We start from the raw sequence: 22,591 nt of genomic DNA, 5'->3' as shown, positions 1-22,591 counted from the left end.
CAAGTGATTGGAAACAGTTTCCATCAGGCCTCTTGTTTCCTCAGGCCAATTGTTTGACACCTCTGCTCATGTCAATTATTCTACCTTTACAGGTAAGCAACTAGTCTCACGTGGCCATCCTTCCAAAGCCCTGCTCTAGTAAACAACTATGCCTGGGCCATACCATAGTGACCTGTTACGCATGTTTGACTTTGACCTGTTCAGCTTCATGGCGCTAAAAGTTAGAAATCCATAAGAATTGCATAGCAGTGCAGGCTGTCGTCAGATAAGATGGAAATGGTCAAAACACGATCGACGCCGACATCACGTCACTGCAGTACCTGATAAATACGTGGTTGAGAGTACTTTCAGACCACCGCAGGCTGACTTGAGAAAAATTATGTTTTCGAGTAGCGCAATTTGCATCCTCTTCAGTTCTTCTACAGGAGCGCATCGGTTTGGACCCAGTACACCTCCCACCCTCCCTCACGTACTGACTTTGAACTGGCTCCTCCTATACGGGTTAAATGCCGTTCAGTTATTCAATTTAATGCAGTCATGATAGAGGAACTCTAGAGTTTATTAACTTTATTGTAGTAAATATTTCCAAGTATTGTAACCTGTTAATTCGCGGAGCCACAGTTATGAAGACAATACTTGCTGCCTACCCCGGTGTCCTAAAAGGTAAGAGATGCGCCCCAATGAAAAAATGCACTGTTTGCATGCAGACTTCAAACATCATATTCCCTGAGCGTTTTTTAGAAATGCATCCCCTTCATGATATTCCAAATCCTATTGTATTGACGTTTAATTCGTTTTCGTGAGCTGTAGAAGCAGCTTGCTATACGTTCTGAAATGACTGAGGACTATGGCAGCCCAAACATAATCAGAAGTTTGTTGTGGATGCTATAGTTTCGTGTAAGCAATAGTTTTCATATTTCGTAACTTCCATTTTGTAAATAGTGACTGACCCCCTTATTTGTTTGACAACTCTGTGTGATCAAATGGTCACGTAGGTCACAACATTTACGTCATTTAGCAGACGCTCTTATCCAGAGCGACTTACAAATTGGTGCATTCATCATTTTAGTCATTAGCAGACGCTCTTATCCAGAGCGATTTACAGTAGTGAATGCATACATTTCATGTCATTTCATACACTTTTTTTTCTTGTGCTGGCCACCCGTGGGAATCGAACCCACAACCCTGGTATTGCAAACACCATGCTCTACCAACTGAGCTACAGGGAAGGCATCTATGTGCTTTCTATTGATACTCTGTGTAGGGAAACCTTTTGGGATTAAGGGATTAAGTAACTATAGGCTCTTGTCTAGAAATTACCACACATTGTCATGTGAGCCATTTGTTCTGAAATACACAGATACTCAACAGATAAGTATGTGTACTGTATGTGTGAGTGTGTGATGAAGAGTGTATCTGGGCACAGTGGTTTTCATACATTGCTTATATATTTTTGTGTGTTTACGGGTCTGATCTGTGAAGGCAGAGAAGTGAAAATAGTACACCAGGGGCAAGTTTAGTACGAAAACATGAACGTTGAAGATAGAAATATCATGAATAGACCTGATTCTACATGCCAGAGAGGCAAGTTTGTTCAACATAATCTATTTCTATCTGCAACGTTCCACAACGTTGTGCCCTTCTGCTGCCCGATTCACTGTGTAGTACACTAGTTCACATCATGTCCCTGACCCTCTGAGGCTGATCCTACCCAGTAGCCCTGACTGAAAGCATCATTGACTTAATGTGAGAGTGTGGGCCAGAGTGCAGAATGGCCAATGTTTGTTTTACAGCATGACAGTGTTATTTAGTCTTTCAAGATGGGATTATGTGGCTGTGTTGTCCTGTGGCATGGGGAGGATCTGTTGATCAGGCACTATGAGTTTAGGTAGATTTAGCACAGTCCCCTTAGTGGCTCTCTCTTATGCTGTGGACTGGTCTGTCACGGTCACTTCTACATGTAGCTGTCTGGACTGTGGCTCTGCTGCATCTCTATAGCGACTGCAGTGGCGGAGGGAATTTGACGTGACATGTGGTGTTTATTGCTTGTGCTGTTTCAACACAGATCTTTGTAAGGCATGTCTCAAGTCTATAATCTAATTTCCCTTGTTCATGTGTGTTTCTGTGGTTGACAGACTGAAAACCTGGGAAAAGGTTGATGACAGTTTCATTATTTTATCTCTTTAGTCTTCTTGCTGACTCCCTCGAGACTGTCTGTGACTTAATCCATTGATGTGGTTCTTATGTACTGTACAGTATGACTCATTTATGACCCTGTCAATCTCCTTTAGGCACCGGCTGCAGCATCCTCTCCGCCCTGCAGGACCTACCCTCTGCTCCTTGGCCTGCACTCCGATCCAAGATGGAGAAACACCTTCAGGTCATCTCAGTTCTGCAGTGGGTCATCAGCTTCCTCGCCATGGGTGAGTGTGCGATTGTCTCTCCGTGTGGCTCTAACCAGTAGTGGCTGAAGGATATAGTGACCTGTGACCTTACAAGGAGATCAAGCCCGTAAACTCTCTCCCCCTCACGCTTTTTTACTACTAGAGATATTATTTGAGAATAGCTTTTTCACTGGTGGGCCATATACAGTGCCTTCATAATGTAGGCATGCCCTTTGATTTATTCCACATTTTGTTGTGTTACAGCCTGAATTCAAAATTGATTAAATATAAAAATGCTCACCCATCTACACACAATACCCCATAAGGACAAAGTGAAAACATGTTTTAGAAATTTTGGCAAATTCATTGATAATGAAATACAGAAATATCTCATTTACATATAGTAAGTATTCACACCCCTGAGTCAATACTTTGTAGAAGAACCTTTGGCAGCGATTACAGCTGTGAGTGTTTCTGGCTAAGTCTCTAAAGCCTTGTTCACACTGCAGGCCTTAATGCTCAAATCAGTTTTGTTTTTCAAATCCGTTTTGGACTACCAACTGTCCAAACAGCAAGTTACATGTGACCAAATCAGATTTATTTGTGTGTGTTCAGACAGCAGTCATTTGCTGACACAGCTATGCTAGTTGTCATAGTAATGACGGGTGTGTTTGCAGGGGTGTAGGCTGATTGGTGGTTGTGCTCATGCTTCATATCACTGTAGCAAGCCTGCCATGGATGTTTTCCACTTGCTTTGATTGGTCAAAATCATAGGGTAAGAACACTGTTAAAGCCTCAAAGGATAACATCCAACTTTCAAAACGAGTCCTAGCTAGGTAGCTGTCTAGCTTTCTAGCACATTCACTAATTTGTTTGTAAACAATTAACAAGCTAGTTAGCGACCACATGTTCTTGTCAAACTGTCAACGGTAGTTAGCAAGCAACAAGATATGCCAAATAACAGTCTAAAAACCACTTGAGGGCAAATAAATCAGATTTGAGCGTTCAGACAAGTCACATGGCCAAGAATCAGATTTGTGTCTGACTTCAAACCACCTATGAAGGTGGTTTGAAATGTAGCTTGAAATATCTGATTCCATGTGCTTTTTGGCTGTTCAGAATACAGGAAAAATAACAAATAAATATAAATTATGCAAATAAATAGGCTTTGAGTCACTTCAAACTGCCAATGTGAACATGGCTTAAAAGCTGTTCACACCTGGATTGTGCAACATTTGCCTATTATTTTTTCCAAAATTCTTCAAGCTCTGTCAAATAAGATTCTTGCCATGGATTTTCAAGTAGATTTAAGTTAGTTTTAACTCGGCCTCTCAGGAACCTTCAATGTCTTCTTGGTAAGCAACTCCAGTGTAGATTTGGCCTTGTGTTTTAGGTTATTGTCCTACTGAAAGGTGAATTCATCTTCCAGTGTCTGGTGGAAAGCAGACTGAACCAGGTTTTACTCTAGGATTTTGCCTGTGCTTAGCGCCATTCCATTTATGTTTTATCCTGAAAAACTCCCCAGTCCTTAACGATTACAAGCATATCCATAACATGATGCAGCCACCACTATGATTGAAAATATGGAGAGTGGTACTCAGTAATGTGTTGCAATGGATTTACCCCAAACATAACACTTTGTGTTCAGGACAAAAAGGTAATTGCTTTGCCACATTTTTTGCAGTATTACTTAGTACCTTGTTGCAAACAGGATGCATGTTTTGGAATATTTTTATTCTGTACAGGCTTCCTTCTTTCCACTCTGTCAATTAGGTTAGTATTGTGGAGTAACTAAAATATTGTTAATCCATCCTCTGTTTTTTCCTATCACAGCCATTAAAGTCTGTAACTGTTTTAAAGCAACCATTGGCCTCATGGTGAAATACCTGAGTGGTTTCCTTCCTCTCCGGCAACTGAGTTAGGAAGGACGCCTGTATCTTTGTAGTGACTGTGTATTGATACACCATCTAAAGTGTAATTAATAACTTGCTCAAAGGGATATTCAATGTCTGCTTTTTTTATTTCTACCAATATGTGCCCTTCTTTGCAAGGCATTGGAAAACCTCCCTGGTCTTTGTTTTTGAATCTGTGTTTGAAATTAATTGCTCGACTGAGAGACCTTACAGATAATTGTATGTGTGGGGTAAAGAGATGAGGTAGTTCTAAAAAAATTATTGTGTCCTTGAGTGTGTCCATGCAACTTATTATATGACGTGTTAAGCATATTTTTACTTCTGAATTTATTTAGGCTTGCCATAACAAAGGGGTTTAATACTTATTGGCTGAAGACATTTCAGCATTTCATTTGTATTTAATTTGTTAACATTTCTGATAACATAATTCCACTTTGACAATATGGGGTATTGTGTGTAGGCAAGTGACAAAAAATCTAAATGTAATTAATTTCAAATTCAGGCTGTAACACAACAAAATGTGGAAAAAGTTAAGGGGTATGAATACTTTCTGAAGGCACTTAAATGTAATGTCGGGCCTCATGGAAACCGCAACTTTGTCAGTAAACTTTACAAATGTTGACAAAACAAAATATGCTAGACAAGGTGGGATCTTTTTGTGTCAGTAAAATTAATTCTGCAAGAAATGACGGTGGAAACACCTCTATGCGCAACTATTGATATAATAAAGTGGTATGCCTGATGACCGACAACGATGAGACAGCCTATAGGGAGGAGTTCAGAGACCTGGCCGTGTGGTGCCCTGGATAACAACCTCTCCCTCAACGTGATCAAGACAAAGGAGGTTCTTTATTCGTTCAACTAGGCAAGTCAGTTAAGAACAAATTCTTATTTATAATGACGGCCGACCAGGGAAGAAGCAGAACGACAGATTTTTACCTTGTCAGCTCAGGGATTCAATCCAGCAACCTTTTGGTTACTTGCCCAAGATGATTGTGGACTACAAGAAAAGGAGGACCGAGCACGCCCCCATTCTCATCGACGGGGCTGCAGTAGAACAGGTTGAGAGCTTCAAGTTCCTTGGTGTCCACATCACCAAGAAACTATCATGGTCCAAACACACTAAGAGAGTCGTGAAGAGGGCACGACAAAGCCTATTCCCCCTCAGGAGACTGAAAAGATTTGGCATGGGTCCTCAGATCCTCAAAAGGTTCTACAGCTGCACCATCAAGAGCATCCTGATTGGTTGCATCACTGCCTGGTATGGCAACTGCTCGGCTTCCGACCGCAAGGCACTACAGAGGGTAGTGTGTACGGCCCAGTACATCACTGGGGTCAAGCTTCGTGCCATCCAGGACCTCTATACCAGTCGGTGTCAGAGGAAGGCCCTAACAATTGTCAAAGACTCCAGCCACTCTAGTCATAGATTGTTCTCTCTGCTACCGCATGGCAAGCGGTACCGGAGCGCCAAGTCTAGGTCCAAAATGCTTCTTATTAACAGCTTCTACCCCAAAGCCATAAGACTCCTGAACATCTAATCAAATGGCTACCCAGACTAGTTGCATTGCCCCCCTCCTTTTTACACTGTTGCTACTCTGTTTATTATCTATGCATAGTCACTTTAACTCTACCTACATGTACATATTACCTCAATTACCTCGACTAACCTGTGCCCCTGCACATTGAAACTGTACCAGTAGCCCCATGTATATACCCTCACTAATGTTATTTTACTGCTGCTCTTTAATTATTTACTTTTCAATTTTTTACTTAACACTTATTTTTCTTAAAAGTGCATTATTGGTTAAAGGCTTGTAAGTAAGCATTTTACTGTAAGGTCTACACCTGTTGTATTTGGCGCATGTGACAAATCAAATTTTATTTGATTTGGAATAACCATCATATCGAAGTAATCTTGGAGTCACACGATGACATGGTGTGTGCTCCTCCCACTCGGGAAACCATTTAGTTTATTAGGCTACCGAGGTCAAGGCTAGAAGTATTCCAGCTTTTGTCAGATTAACGTTGAAACTAGGTTTGTTTTGTGCATTTTAGCCAACCGTAGCCCTTTTCCTAACCTTAACCTAATTCTTCTAACCTGCTACGTTAATTATCCTAACCAGGTGCGTAAGTTATCCTAACCTGCTAAAAAAATAAAATCTGATGTTAATTTGACAAAAGCTGCATCCCTTCTAGCCATAACCGGCTACAGATGAAATAAGTTATGATGAACTTCACAGGTTGGTGAAAGTGCATGGTATGAGCTTGATGCTCCTTTCCAATAATTATTCTTATTCTGGTGACATGATGATCGATGCTTGACTGACGTTTGACAAATACAAATATTCTCACTCTTATCCATAATAATCTCATCGTGTATCTGTGAGCTGTTGGCTAGAGAGCATGTACCAAGACCTTTCTAGGCCTAATTAACTACCTAACTTATCCGTAGAGTAGAAAATGCAATGGAAACACATTGAATATTACATTTGTATTTGGTACATGAAAACTTAAGAGAAAGCGTACATTTTGTGTGCACTACGTCATCACCCACTGAATTGTATCTGCAACAAGTCAGTTTGGAACACCGGTGGTAGGAAAATGCACATATTTTCTTTTTGCAGATTTTAGAATATTCACGACTATCTTTCGCCAATTGGATGGAAAACTGGCTAGTAAGGTAGTAAGGTACTTAAATGTTACTCAGAAATGATTTGTATTGAGATAAAAACAGTTGCATTGGACCTTTAATGAAGTGTGGTACAGTGCAGGTGCTGAATGCCTCTTCCTCTGCTCTCTCCCCTATCATTTCCTACCCCATAGGTGCCGCTGGCACTGTGCTCTTAATCTACATGTTCTGCACAGACCTCTGGGTGATCGCTGCCATGTACACTGCCTGGCTCATCTTCGACTGGAACACCCCCAAACAAGGCAAGTACCGCAGCCCTGGGATTTGAACTTGCAACATTTTGGTTACTGGCTTAACCTCAAGGCTATCGCTGCCCTATTGTAATTAAACGCAGTGCCCTAAATAGGAAATGGGTGTCATTTCAGACGCAGTGTTTTGTGTCTGTGACCATAGGGAGCTGTATGGGAAATTGGGTAATTGTCACCCAGGTACTGTTGATGTAAATGATTCAGTATGTGTGTTACATTATTCAGGATGTGGGTTATAGTCTGACTGGAGATCTTTACCTCTGCCTTCTCAGGTGGCAGGAGGTCCTCTTGGGTGAGGAACTGGACCATGTGGACTTACTTCAGAGACTACTTCCCCATCAGGGTGAGTGGAAAGGAATAGGCTTAACATTTAAAGGAAACCTGTAGTGTGTGTTTGTGCGTGAATGTGCGGGTCTCTCTGGGTCTGCGTGTGTGTGTGCAATGTGTGTTGGGGTGTGAAGTCAGATAATTAAGATCGCTATCAACCTGGAAATGTGTGATAGAATACATGTATATGTTTTTGTGTTCAGCAGCACTGCCTGTACAGATGATACAATTAGCTTTTTCTGGTCAGATACAAAGTTAAAGATCATCAATATTGTTATTGATTATGGTGTATCCCAGTAACAGTATCCTATTAGCACAGGCATGAAGATGGTGTTATCTGTGACTGTATCCAGTATCAGCTGGAGGTTCCATGCTGTTCCTTGTCCCTTGTGATAATGCTTTAAAGGAGTTGACTTCGGTTGGAAGGATAGACTTTGCCCCACATGATAGGAGAAAGCTCTTTGATTAGTTTGTTTTCCATTTGTATTATTTTGCTCCTCTGCACCTGGAGATTGTTGGGAGACACACACTGAGGAGAGAGAGGATGGATATACGCTGGTTTATAGGCCATCAGCCTTGACAGAAATCACAGTGGGAGAAGTTAAGGTTAAGCAATGTGAAATGCAGGTGATTTGACTTAGTTTGTTCAAGTGGAAATAAAATCGGATTCTCACGAAACTGACACTTGACAAAAAAAGGGGTACAAAATAAACATTTTCCACCATAATTCCTCTTGGATTAGAATCTGTATTTATCTATTTCATAATTATTGTTATGTTTATTGATGAGATATTATGCATTTTACCACAATTTCCACAACTACCAACACAAAAATTATCATTACCACAACAGCCTTCGAAGTCTATAAAAGTACTAAACAAATACATTGCTAATATGTTTTGACATTGCTCACCTAATGAAAAGGCTTGAGTTAAACAACACGGAAAAGAAATATATTAAACATTTTATTATAAAAAAACCTTTTCAGAATCTATTTTTTGTCATAATTACTTGGATAAACATGTTATTTTTATGTACACATATTTGTATTAAGAACAAAAGGCACACGATCAGATTAAGCTAAAATGACTAAAATCAAAATTTTATGTTTCCTAATATTTCCTAAATATTAGTGCATTATGGTAATGATAACCAGGTTTTGGAGATAATGCATTTTTCAGTAATGAGTTTTGCCATTGAAAAACTGTACTGAGATTTAGTAACCTAACACATCAGCAAACTGTGTCAATTGGTAATCCCAGATGATTTGCATAATACAAATCATTGATCTTAATGCAATCGAGTAAAATACCCCTTTAGCATAAGTACTGTAATTAAAAAAAATAATAATAATTTCTCCAAGGTAATTACAGGTAATATTAGTGTATTTGGACCAGTGTTGGGGGTAGCACGTTTACATTTACGGAGAACACCTCTGATCTCTGCCATTGATCGCTTCTGTGATAGTAAAGCCCATAGAGGGCTTCACCATCTAGTGGAAAGTGTGCCCTCTAGATATTCATTTCTATGCAACCAGCACTAGCGGCTAGAGAAAAATATTTTGAATGGAAAGAAAGGACATCTGTACAGAGTTGAGCTTATATTAGGCTGTGCAACATAATGTACATTTCATAGGATGACACATACTGTAAAGGTTAAAGGGATTTTCTATTCATATTTTTAATTCGTCTAACTTTCCCAGGGAACTTCTGACAGCTATCAGACCCTCAGAAAATAATTTCCCCGATCCAAATTATCCATGCATGCAGCTATAGAAATGCGATTTATGCTCCTCATCCAATTTGTGATTTTACATTTTTTTACAATACTAAACATCCACAAACATCCACAACATCACCCCTGCCCAGGTGGGTCTGGGCGCCGTATCACTCTCCACCACATGGTGTGATTTGGATAGGTATAATATCCTAATATTACGTTTTTAGTTTAAACATTAGAAACGTGTATGAATAAATTACCAACAGTTTTATTGTTTTACAGGCTGCCTTCCTCCAGCGAGCGAGCAGTACCAACCTGTTCAATGTGATAATGCTATCATTTCAGACAATAGAAAAGTTATATTTGCATCAAAAAGCTTTGTCGAATCCTAATTTTGTATGCCTATTCTAATAGATTATACATTATCATAACGCATTGTATAGAGACAGCATTCAATTGCATGATCAGTGCCCTGGCACGTATGGCTGCCGTGTTGTGGATTATCAATTTGGACATGTGCTGTCAAGCCAAAAGAGGAGAAATGGAAATATTGATTTCGATGGTTGACATTACAGAAAGGAAGGTCGATATTTTCTTGTCTCGTTAAGGGATTCAAACAACAGTTCTTGTACAGCCTACATTTCACATAAATGTTGTCTTGCGTCGTGGAGGGGCATGGCCCTGGTGGACTCTCGAATAGTCTTTTGCGCAAATGTAGGCCTGCTCCAAATTCAGAGATAATTACATCAATGAATACATCGGCCTTTTATTAGGAAATAAAATATGAGCTTGTGACCAAGGTCTTTCTGATCCGGTTGAAATATTGAATTAATTATTGAATTAGTGAGATTACATATTAGTAGCCTATCTTTGGTAGAGAGAGCGCGGCTCGCTCCCTCCGACAGTTGAGATTTTTTTATGAAAGTAATGAAAAGTAATAAACGTGTTACTTTCCACGCAAAGTAATATTGTAACGTGTTACACGTAATTTGGTTTCCGTATGTTTGATTCCATTCCAGCCATTACAATGAGCCCGTCCTCCTATAGCTCCTCCCACCAGCCGCCACTGATTTAATGAGTTTTTCCCAATTTGACCTTTTTAGTCATTTCGGTAATGAGAAGGTCAAGTGTCTTAAAGGGGATGTTTGAGTATAAGATCCTCATTCTGAAGGCATATAAGTGAATACATTCAATGAACTTGTGCTCATCTAAGGACTACTCCTCTAGATGATGTATCATAGGTGAATAAAACATTAAAACAATTATTGGAGTTCTTACAGAAACTCGAAATAGTGTTACGTAATGAGAAATGTCCACAGACATTGTGTTTTTAGATATTAAATATTATAGTTTAATGGAAACTTAAACTACTATAACTACATCAACATTTTGTTTTATTCAAATAGTTAGGTTTTTCTATAAAAAAATTATACAATGACCTGAGAAATCCAGATTAATTTCGGTAATAAGAATTGGGGTGAAAATGTATAAAATTCTGATGGGAAATGTATTTAAAATAAGACACTGTGCCATAAACTAGGCAGAATGATAGTTGATTGTTGCAGAAGCGTCATGGTTTTCTAACTCAATTTGCTACTGCCATGGTGACAATAATTATTGGTATTTAACATACCCCATATCGTCTCTTTTAGATCACAAATAGGGGCGGCAGGTAGCCTAGTGGTAAGAGCGTTGGGCCAGTCACCAAAAGGTTGCTGGATCGAATCCCCAAGCTGACAAGGTAAAAATCTGTCGTTCTACCCCTGAGCAAGGCAGTTAACCCACTGTTCCCCCGGCGCCGAAGACGTGGTTAAAACCTCCTACAGGATTGGTGGGTCCCCCGCGGGACGGTTGAGCTAACGTAGGCTAATGTGATTAGCATGAGGTTGTAAATAACAAGAACATTTCCCAGGACATAGACATATATAATATTGGCAGAAAGCTTAAATTCTTGTTAATCTAACTGCATTGTCCAATTTACCGTAGCTATTACAGTGAGCGTGCACAGTTATGAATTTGTAAATATATTAATAAACCAGTTATGCACATTTGGGCAGTCTTGACACAACATTTTTAACAGAAAGGCAATGGTTCATTGGATCAGTCTAAAACTTTGCACATGCACTGCTGCCATCTAGTGGCCAAATCTAAATTGTGCCTGGGCTGTAATAATACATTATGGCCATTCTCTTGCATTTCAAAGATGTTACAAAAAAAAAAAACATGTTTTTTTTCTTTGTATTGTCTTTTACCAGATTTAATGTGTTATATTCTCCTACATTAATTTAACATTTCCACAAACTTCAAAGTGTTTCCTTTCAAATGGTATCAGGAATATGCATATCCTTGCTTCAGGTCCTGAGCTACAGGCAAATAGATTTGGGTATGTCATTTTAGACGAAAATTGAAAAAAAGAGTCCGATCCTTAAGAGGTTTTTAAGGCAGCCCCCCGCACCTCTCTGATTCAGAGAGGTGCGGAAGACACATTTCAGTTAATGGCATTCAGTTGTACAACTGACTAGGTATCCCCCTTTCCAATATAATATGTAAACTCATGCTAAACCTATGCTAAACTCTTGGTCTCTTGGTATCCTGACAGAGCAACATATTTTTACCGTTCATATTTTTTGGCAAGTTCCTCTTGTGTTTTCTCTCACTGCCCTCCTGACCAAGGCTTGAATCAACTGAGTTGTTTGTATGCCTTTACACTTCTCAGTAATATCAATGAACCAACGGTATTCACATTACATCCGCTATGTTTAATCCTCCTTCAGTTCAATCCGTTCAGCTGATTGATTTAATGGTGAATGAGCATGACTATTTTTAAAATGGAGCATTCTTGAAACATTAACCTGACAATCATTTTTTACCATACAATCCTTTTCACTTATAAATAGAAAGTATAGTCAAAGGCTCTTAAGTAAAACCAGAGCTTTGATACTGTTAGTGTTACCTGTTAAGAATCAAGGTGAAAGGTTATCTTAACTATTAATAATTGAGTCCTGATATGACTAACAGCCAGGGGAAATCAAGAGTGTGTGTATTGTCTCTTGAACTTTGACCCTGCTCGTGATCCATATGTTGGACTCCGACAGTTTCTTTAAATTCAGTTAAAGGCTTTGGTTTTTCCATTTATGTTTTGAGGTTGGACTTGAGCACGTATAGCACCGATTGGTGTTACCTCATTAGTCAGAATGTGTTACACCTATGCTGGCTTGTCCATCTCGTTAGTAGGAAGGTGTTTCAGCTGTGCTGGCCCAGGTGCTATTTTTTTAAGAGTGACTGGCTCCAGTTGTCTTTAGTGATGTGGAGGGTCAATGCCTTTAGTTGGCGCTCCCGATTTGATTTCTAGAAAAACATTGTTTTGTCTGATTTCCCTGTTTTCATTTTGCTCCACCTTTATGGTTTACTTCCTGTCTTTAAGTTTGGTGTGGATTTTTATTTTGTTTGCCTCTTAGTGGATGCTCATGATGGGTGTCTTAGGTCCCAGTTGTTGTTGCTATGCAACTTTCAGTGGACACCCCCATGAGTGCCTTTTTAAAACCCCACCTGTTTTGTTTTGGTTGTTGTCAGTGACTCTTTGTTAGTTCCCTGTTTCGTTTGAGTGATGTTTTTGGTTTTCTTGCTTGGGAACGTAACAACTTCTTGCTTGGGAACGTGTGTTCAGCCCCCTCCTGTAATCCCTTTTCACCCATGACTGCGTGGCCACACGTCTCCAACTCAATCATCAAGTTTGCTGATGACACAACAGTGATAGGCCTGATTACCAACAATGATGAGACAGCCTACAGGGAGGAGGTGAGAGCCCTGGCGGAGTGGTGCCAGGAAAATAACTTCTTCCTCAACATCAACAAAGCTAAGGAGCTGATCGTGGACTATAGGAGACAGCAGAGAGAGCACGCCCCTATGAGCATGCCCCTATCCACATCGACGGGCCCCCACACCCTGTTCACCTCCCACCATCTACAAGGAGGAGACAGTACAGTTGCATCAAAGCTGGGACCAAGAGACTGAGCAACAGCTTCTATCTACAGGCCATTAGACTGTTAAACAGTCACCACTAGTCAGCCTACACCCAGTACCTTGCCCTGAACCTTAATCACTGTTCTAGCCGGCTACCACACGGTACTCTACTTTGCACTTTAGAGACTGCTGCCCTATGTATATAGTCATTGAATACTTGTCACTAATGTTTACTCTCTTCATGTGTATATACTGTATTCTAGTCATGGCTCATGTACACAGTACCAGTCAAAAGTTTGGACACCTACTCATTCAAGGGTATTTCTTTATTTTACTATTTTCTACATTGTAGAATAATAATGAAGACATCAAAACTATGAAAGAACACATGGAATCATGTAGTAACCAAAAATGTTTTAAACAAATAAAAATATATTTTATATTCTTCGAAGTAGCCACCCTTTGCCTTGATGACAGCTTTGCACACTCTAGAAACACAAGCATTTTGTTGCACCTGCGATTACAGTACAGTAATTCTTTGAGTTGGAATCAAAGATTGTTTATTGCTGGTTGTGGAGTTAAGGGGCTGTGGTTTTCTGACCCAAGGATGTGCTGTATGCCAGGTATTCGCAGAGATCTGTACCCATTACGTAATTCACCTAGCAGCATCCTGTTTCAGATGAAGGGTTGCTTACCTTGTCTAGCTTGTGCAGCTAATGGAGTTGAACGCCAGTTAGTAGACATGCCTGGCTGGCAGCAGCGTGAGTGTGTCAGTGCATCCAGGGACAGTAACTATTACATCTTGAGGGTCAGCAAGGTCTCCTCTCTTCCATTTCTTCTACTTACTGTGCGCATGTTGTAAACGCCACCTGTTTTCATATCACCAAATGGTAATCTCTTTACATCTACCATGCTATCACTGTGGAAACCTTACAGATGGTCTTTGATAATCTGATAATGTGGTTATGCAATGGGCCTTGTTTGATTAGAGTCCTGTGTACACATCTCTTTGGATCTGTGTGTATATCCTCTGTGCCCTTTCAATTTCTTCCATAAGCGTGGCATTGGGGCACCCGCTTCACTGAAGACACAATTCGTCTCTCACCGTTATGGAGCCTACGCTCTCCTTCTCATACTCGAAACAACTTTTAAGAATATTGAAGCTCTGTAATGGGACTGCTGTACACAATAGGGGAAACGTGCACATGAACATCCCAGACACAGAATACTGTTTGTTGCCTGTAATTATTTTATTACTTGAGCGTAAATATGTCATATCAGGGCTAAACTGATAAGCTGTCCCAATTTCATGGAAATATCCTAATACTTATAGTACAATGCACAGGTAAATGGCCTTTAACTTCTTGAGACAAGTAATAAAAATAACAATGTTATCATATCTGCACAACTGAATTGGCTTAATTTTGTGCAGATTCTCTGACCTGTTAAATTGCTTAACAAACACTCTGTAGTTATATTTTGCTTAATGTGATAGTAACCACCATGTCTCTTTGTCATCCTGTTTACCAGCTCATCAAGACACACAACCTGCTGCCCAGCCGAAACTACATCTTTGGCTACCACCCCCATGGGATCTTCTCTTTTGGAGCCTTCTGTAACTTCGGAACAGAGGCCACCGGCTTCTCTAAGAAGTTCCCGGGCATCAAGCCTTCCCTGGCCACCCTGGCTGGAAACTTCCGGATGCCAGTCTTTAGAGACTATCTCATGTCTGGAGGTGAGATGGTTTCTCTGAGTTTTGTCCCTCTGTACTCAGTAAACTGCTGATACCAGCCCTGTATCTACCGACTCTAATCTGGTAGAACTCTGAGCTTTGTCCTATTTCCCAATGTAGACTAAACAGCCCCTGTGCCTGCCAAACTGTATTTGCTGATGTCACTATTGTAAAGAGCTGCTTCAGTCAACCTGCGCTGTTAGCTTATCTTCATTTCAAAGGTTTCTTTTGCTCAACATCCACTAACAATGTTTTTGTGCTCAAACAGTGTTGATTTCTCTTCAAATGTGTTCTCCACTGCAAACACACTGACTTGTTTGGTCTTTGGGCCCCATGTGTGATAATTGAGCCTAACCCCATCCTCTTCCATGTGTCAGGTATCTGCCCAGTGAACCGTAACTCCATTGACTACCTCCTCTCTCAGAATGGAACTGGCAATGCAGTGGTCATTGTTGTCGGGGGAGCAGCTGAATCTTTGAACTGTGCGCCAGGAAAGAATTCTGTCACCCTGAATAACCGCAAGGGCTTTGTGAGGTTGGCCCTCCAGCAAGGGTGAGTTTAGAGCACAAACCTCCCGGCCACACATACACCATCCTGACAGGCGCACCTTCCGTTCACACACACACCTCTCAGTTACACGCATCAACTGATCAGACTACATGTTTTGATGTGAGACCTTACTGGGCCAGCACAGACACTGGTGTCATTATGACCAATTTGATGGAATAGAGAGAGTTGGCTCAACAATAGGTTTGATTGGCACATAAAACATACTTTCACATGTGGTAATTGGTCCTCAAGTGCTCAGAGCTCCTCCTGACATGCAGTACTGTACACAGACACCGGGTCAAGGCCAAAGGACAGGCTCCATCAGCTTGTGACTCAGAACAAGTTGAGAATAATATATAATATACACTGAACAAAAATATATAAACGCAACATGTCAAATTTTGGTCCCATGTTTCATGAGCTGAAATAAAAGATCCCAGAAATGTTCCATACACACAATTAACTTATTTCTCTCAAATTCGTTGGACAAATTTGTTTACATCCCTGCTAGTGAGCATTTCTCCTTTGCCAAGATAATCCAGCCACCTGACAGGTGTGGCATATCAATAAGCTGATTCAACAGCATGATCAATACACAGGTGCACCTTGTGCTGGGGACAATAAAAATCCACTCCCATAGGGCGGGCACAATTGACCCAGCGTCATCCGGGTTAGAGGAGAGTTTGGCTGGGGTAGGCCGTCATTGTAAAATAATAATTTGTTCTTAACTGACTTGCCTAGTTAAATAAAGGTTAAATCATTTTTTATTTTTTTAAGTTACCTTTAACAGACAACACGATACCACAGATGTCTCAAATTTTGAGGGCGTGTGCAATTGGCATACTGACTGCGGGAATGTCCAATAGAGCTGTTGCCAGAGATTTGAATGTTCATTTTTCCCCCATAAACCACCTCTAACATAATTTTTGAGAATATGGCAGTACATTTAAACTGCCTCACAACCGCAGACCGCGTGTATGGCATCGTGTGGGCAAGCAGATTGTTGATGTCAACGTTGTGAACCGAGTGCACCATGGTGGCGTTAGGGTTATGGTATGGGCAGGCGTAAGCTACGGACAATGAATACAATTGCATTTTATCTATGGTAATATGAATGCACAGAGATACCGTGACGAGATCCTGAGGCCCATTGTCGTGCCATTCACCCTCCGCTATGCAAGGGAGATGTGCCACACTGCATGAGGCAAATGGTGGGGTCACACCAGATACTGACTGGTTTTTCGGATTTTTAGTTATCTGTGACCAACAGATGCATATCTTTATTCCCAGTCATGTGAAATCCATAGATTAGGGTCTCATGAATTTATTTCCATTGACTGATTTCCTTATATGAACTGTAACTCAGTAAAATCTTTGAAATTGTTGCATTTATATTTTTGTTCAGTGTAATGTATGCCATTTATCAGACGCTTTATCCCAAGCGACTTAGTCATGAATCGAACCCACTATCCTGGTGTTGCAAGCGCCATGCTTTACCAACTGAGCTACTGAAAACAAAGTCTGGGTAAACTGGTGTAGGTGAGCTGGCATAAACCACATGGTTTAGTAGCCCATCATTCAGTGATCAGATATCTGTTACGGCCTATGAGTAACTTCAGGAGACTATTGTAAACCCCCTCTCTCTGTCAGGTCTGACCTGGTACCAGTCTACTCCTTTGGGGAGAACGATGTGTACAAACAGGTGATCTTCGAGGAGAGAACCTGGTGGCGGCTGGCTCAAAAGCGATTGCAGAAGATTATTGGTTTTGCTCCCTGTCTGTTCCATGGCTGTGGCTTCTTCTCCTCCGACTCCTGGGGAATGGTGCCTTACAACAAACCCATCACCACCATCGGTAAGTAAAACCCTCTCCAAGACCCTACTGACAGTCTCACTAGGGTTGCAAAGCCACCGGTAATTTAACACATTTTCCCGGAATCTATCGTAACTTTGCTAATTTATACTTGAATAACTTTTGAAAAATGTATTCATATTCTAGTATTAATATATTACATCTGTCTCCATATTGTCCATGAGTTTCTAGTAGATAGACCATATGGTTCAATAGCCTCATTCATGAAAAAAGCATTTCATCAACATTATTTTCAATTAATTCACAACTGACACCAGTTTGACACCAAAACATGAACAAATACATGTTTACATAGTAAAAAAGTGTGTAAAAGATATATATAGGATATTTCATGCTATAATCCTCATATTAAAAACAGTGGTGTTCTCTTAGTTGATGGTTTATATTTAGGATAATGTTTTACAGCTTTGTCATTCGATTTTTCTATCATCTTACTTCATTATTTCATATATTTGACATGTGATTAGTCCACACAGAGGGCCAGAGATGATTACAGACGACCTGTGATAATCGGAAGTACCCAAAAGAGCCTCTAGATGTCTTGTGATAGATTAACATAAAATCCTTGAAAGATACCAAAATTCTGGTAGTTTACTGGTAAACTTAGATTTCCAGTTGTTTACCCTCCCTTTTCAATCCCATCTCTTACAGGCATTTAGTGCTTGTTGACTTAGTTTCTGTTAGGGATTCAGTCTTAGGATGGTCTGTAAGTATAATTTCAATGATCGGACTGTTATGGTTACTACCAAGCCGTTGAGCTACTCTAGTTCCTCTGTGTTAACAGAACCATCCACCCAGTCAATATTTACTCTCCCCTGCATCAAGGCCGTATTAATGTTTAACACTACAGCTCATCAAACTACGTATTTCCAATATGTTAAATGTTTTTTAAAGTTGATTTTGGGGATATAGATTTTTACATGTTTATTTCTCTTAGTGGGTGAACCGATCACAGTGCCAAAGATTGAGCAGCCTCCTCGGGATATGGTGGATCTGTACCATGCCATGTACATCAATTCCCTCACGAGCCTCTTTGACAAGTATAAGACCCGCTTCGGCCTGAAGGAGAGTGACATCCTGCACATCCATTGAGAAAGGGTCAGCTGTGGCAGCTGTCTGTTCAGCCCTGCCCCTCCATTCACGTGCCTGGCTCTGATTGATTGTCTCTGGAATTCAATCGATATACATAAAGCTGTGTCTATATAAACCCACCGCGCTCTCAGCATCACTCACGTCGGTCCTTCACTCAGGATGAAAATGGCAGGTCACCTTACTATTCTCTCTGACCTAGTCACTGTCAATGGCAAAGTTGACTAACTTCCGTTTATTGAATATTTCATTGAGTGTATGACACATCTATAGATGTGTTCCATGACAGAAAAGATGAGGGAGTATAGTTAAGGTATGATCCCTTGCAGTGGAACTCCCACTAGGTGGCACTAGAAGGTTACACAAGACACACACAAGCACCATCTTTGTTTCCTCCATGCATCCATGTAATTTTCACTGAGAATATGCCTGTACAAAGAATGTGTTAAGTGGTAAAAGGTAAATATAGGATGATGTTTTGAGACCTTACATTTTTTGTTGTTGCTAAATGCACAAACAATGCAATTGTAAGGGTGTTGCCTCACTGAGATGTTGATGGTGTGGTTTATTGAGCCAAAGAGCTGATTGGTGTCCCCTCCCCACACATGAACACTTCATTGAAACTTGAAAGTGAAGGAATTCTATTGAATGGATTTAGATTGTGCATATTGGTAATGCAATCTGATTGTGTGATAGCACTAAGTATTAATTGTATTTTGTAAATAAGAACATTTTCAATGAAAATTAATATATTGATGCACTTTTTGTATTTGTGACAACCCTCTGAGGTATTTCTCTAAAACATGCCTTTGAAAGAGTCCTATGTCAAATTTGCCAATTTCTAAGAGAATCACTATGGTGCTTTTGTCATTTAACCTTGACCTGTGTTTTAGTTTTCTTGTACATTTCTCCACATGAGTGTATTGACTGGGTTGCAGAGTGTTACCTAGTGCATTGAGGCCCCATGTACTGTAGTGATGGTGATGTAAGAACAATTTCAGGGTGAAGAACATTTCTTCCCCTACACAGAGGGCAGATTACTGATGAATGAAATTAAGAGATTGCAAAGCATATGCCTTATTTTAAAAACTACAACTCAAACCTCTTAGGGGCTTCCACTCAATTGAGTAAAATGGCAAAGGGGTTGCTATCACAGATTTGAAATAGAGTATAAAAGTCACAAACTCCCCTAGTAATTACCAAGAAGTGTTTGAGAGAAATCATTTTTTCATATTGGGCATATCAAGTCCATTATCCAGCCAATGATCCTAGGTGCAGAAATGTATGTATGTTGTATATTATGCAAGATAAAAGGACTACGAGATTTCACCTCATGGCAAAATAATTGAGATTGGTGAGAAATAGTGTGTCATTCAAAATGTAATTTCTTCTAGCTTCATCGGTGACTTTTTGCAAAGAGCAGTGAACATCCCGCTCTCCTAATTCATGTACAATAAATACAGCAATAAATAGCAGCCAATGCATTTTTATTTTGTGAATGAATGGCTTCATCACAGTCTATTTAAATGAAACTTCTTTATGTTTCCAGAATACAACTTGTACATGTCTGTTAACTATTTTTCAGTCCCACCGCGACATCACAATGCCAGAATGTAATTTTGCTGAAGCGATAAAATAAGGCATTTGTAGATATAATCACAAATACACCAAATGTCCTAGGGTTGGGGGAACTATACATTGATGCATGCACACAACTCATCAAGTGATAGAAAACATCAAAATGTTCTCTTAAAACACATTCCATGGCTTTTTTACGCACTCCGGTTACTACAAAGACCCCTAATTCCAGATTAAGATCATCCAATGATACTTGATTTACTGTCTGATAATCCCCTACTGTCACTCTACATCACAACATAAGAGTTGAGTAGGTCCATTTCTTGTATGTGAGTGATGTTCATGAAAACATCTTTGCATATTTTGTGAGATCAAAAATGTAAATAGATGCACAAACAATGAGTGATTTAATTAATGACAAATAGGCTACTGCTCAACTGTAATTTTGTCATGTGTCATTTAGTTTTCTACCTCTAATTACTTGAAAAGGAAATAGTTGGCCTTTGTAAAATGTATTGCGAAAGAGATGCCATGCTGTTCAAAGACTAGGGGGTTTTCTTGCTTGGACAAAAGACTGTCCTCTATCCACTTTCCTCCGTGACCCGGAAACCGTGGTTGAGTGGTCAAGGAGTGTGTCAATTCATTACTAGGCAAATGGAAGTGTCCTCCCCTCCTCGATAGCCACCTTCCATCGAGGATACTCGTGTATACTACCACAGAAGAGCTTTGAAATCTACCACACTCCCCCTTCTTCTTCTGGATTGTGTTGGCGGATTGCATTCAATTTAAGGTGCATACACCGTTACCTACTGTACTGGAGTGTGAGGACATTCATTGCCTACCTACATGAAATTCTTTGTGATACAGTACTATACAATTGGGGAAAAGGAAAAATGACCCTGCCAACTATTAGCCCTCTAAAAAAACAAAAAACAAACACACCACCTCATTCCACTATTTACCCCATCTAATCCTACTCCAGACCAACAGTATTTCTCTGCCATTGCCACCACATCCTCTATTTTCTATGACTTTCAATCCATTTCTGCAGTACAATTGACAACCATAGCTATGAATGGCAAGAAACCTACCTTACTGAAGCACATATTCTTCCCAGTCTCTGCCTACTCACAGGAATCCTCTCAGGATCCCTCAACCTGTACCCATCTTCCTCTCCCACTCTCTTCACTGCTTCAGCACAACCTCAACCTGCCTTTCTCTCACCGGACACGGTGAGAGAAAGGGCACCCCCACAACTTTCTCCACTGAAACTACACATTCTTTCGTCTCACGCCCTCCTGCACACTTCGCACATCTAGGACTCTCCCTCCTACATACTGCTTAATGCCACCCCCGTTCACTCCTTTCAATGGTGCCCTGCTCCGGAGAGCAAAGCAAGCCACATTTATTTTCCCTAATCGTGTGATCTGGAGCGCCCACTCCCTCTGGGTTGAAGAAACACAATAAATCATCACTAGTCCATTCCTAGTTACTTTCACCAACTCAACAGTCCCCAACCTCTTCTCCACCCAATATACCACCACATATGGATCAGCCAAAATGCAAGGATCCATTCTCTCCACAAATCTTACTCACACTGGGCCAGAATCATCCTTTATATCCTCGGACCGAGGCCTGACCTTGAAGGTCCTCATTGCAGGAACTTCATCCACACTCTCATCTGGTTCCATCTCTGAGCTACTTACTGGAACATGTATCCCTCTTTTTGCACTTGATGCTAACCTTCCTCTCCACACAGCTTCCCTCTACATTCAATTTCTTCTCAACAGTCATCACTGCACCTGCCACCACATCTAATTCATCCTCACTCTCATCTCTCTCTATTTCCTCAAGTTCTTCCAAATGTTCTGTGAAATCCCTCGTTATTCCCTCATAACCATTTCCACTGTTCTCCTTTTTTTCCTTGTCCATTATCTTCTGTCACCAGATCTTTCAGAAGGCCTGTGTAATCCCCCACTTCATGTTTATTCATAATATGCTCCACTTTCTTGCTTATTTCCTTTTCTGCCATCTTCTCCAATCACTCCCATTCTCCAAACATTTCTCCCTTTGCAACTTCTCCAAAGAAACCCCAGTTAGTGTCTATGAAAGGGCAAAATACTCGCTCCCGACTCTACTCGCCTTTTCTTTGTTTCTTTTTGGACAGAGCCTCTCATCATTGACCTTCTCATTCGCTTCGGCAGCCTACCACACCCCCTTTGAATACATTTTGTTATGTCTGAGAAAAATATTGCTAGTTTAAAAACAATATGTTATTGTTTTATTTATAAAATGTCTTGCAAAACTGACTTACTTTGTTTTGATCACTTTACACATTTATTTTGGGATCCACCCCTGTAAACATAATTTGCCTAATGGCGCACGAGTGGAGAAGTACCATCTCATTTCAAGCAAGCGCATTTCCATCCACGTTCACTCTCCTCGCCAACTTCTCCTCGACTGAGGAGAGAGGACACAGGAGGCAAGAAAATCTAATCGATAAAAGGTTATTAACTGTTGAATTGATAC

The 22,591-nt window shown here is 40.4% G+C and overlaps 1 protein-coding gene across 3 annotated transcripts; it reads left to right on the top strand.

The window, feature by feature from the left end:
* Window positions 1–342: 342 nt before the first annotated feature.
* Window positions 343–19,959, top strand: LOC106603538 (diacylglycerol O-acyltransferase 2). Of its 3 annotated transcripts, none has more exons than XM_014197366.2 (8): window positions 343–663; window positions 2,292–2,423; window positions 7,121–7,228; window positions 7,507–7,577; window positions 14,774–14,978; window positions 15,353–15,527; window positions 17,175–17,377; window positions 18,333–19,959. In XM_014197366.2, exons 1-8 carry the CDS (start codon window positions 624–626, stop codon window positions 18,485–18,487), a joined length of 1,089 nt encoding a protein of 362 aa, XP_014052841.2. In that variant the 5' UTR covers window positions 343–623; the 3' UTR covers window positions 18,488–19,959. The 3 variants fall into 3 exon arrangements, with proteins under 3 accessions (XP_014052841.2, XP_014052842.2, XP_014052843.2); XM_014197367.3 differs by lacking the exon at window positions 343–663 and adding an exon at window positions 1,909–2,071; XM_014197368.3 differs by lacking the exon at window positions 343–663 and adding an exon at window positions 1,909–2,076.
* Window positions 19,960–22,591: the final 2,632 nt, after the last annotated feature.

The sequence above is a fragment of the Salmo salar genome, chromosome 04, assembly GCF_965601325.2.
Source record: "Salmo salar chromosome 04, fSalSal1, whole genome shotgun sequence".
NCBI classification, from domain to species: Eukaryota; Metazoa; Chordata; class Actinopteri; order Salmoniformes; family Salmonidae; genus Salmo; species Salmo salar.
This window is presented reverse-complemented; position numbering and strand designations above follow the sequence as displayed.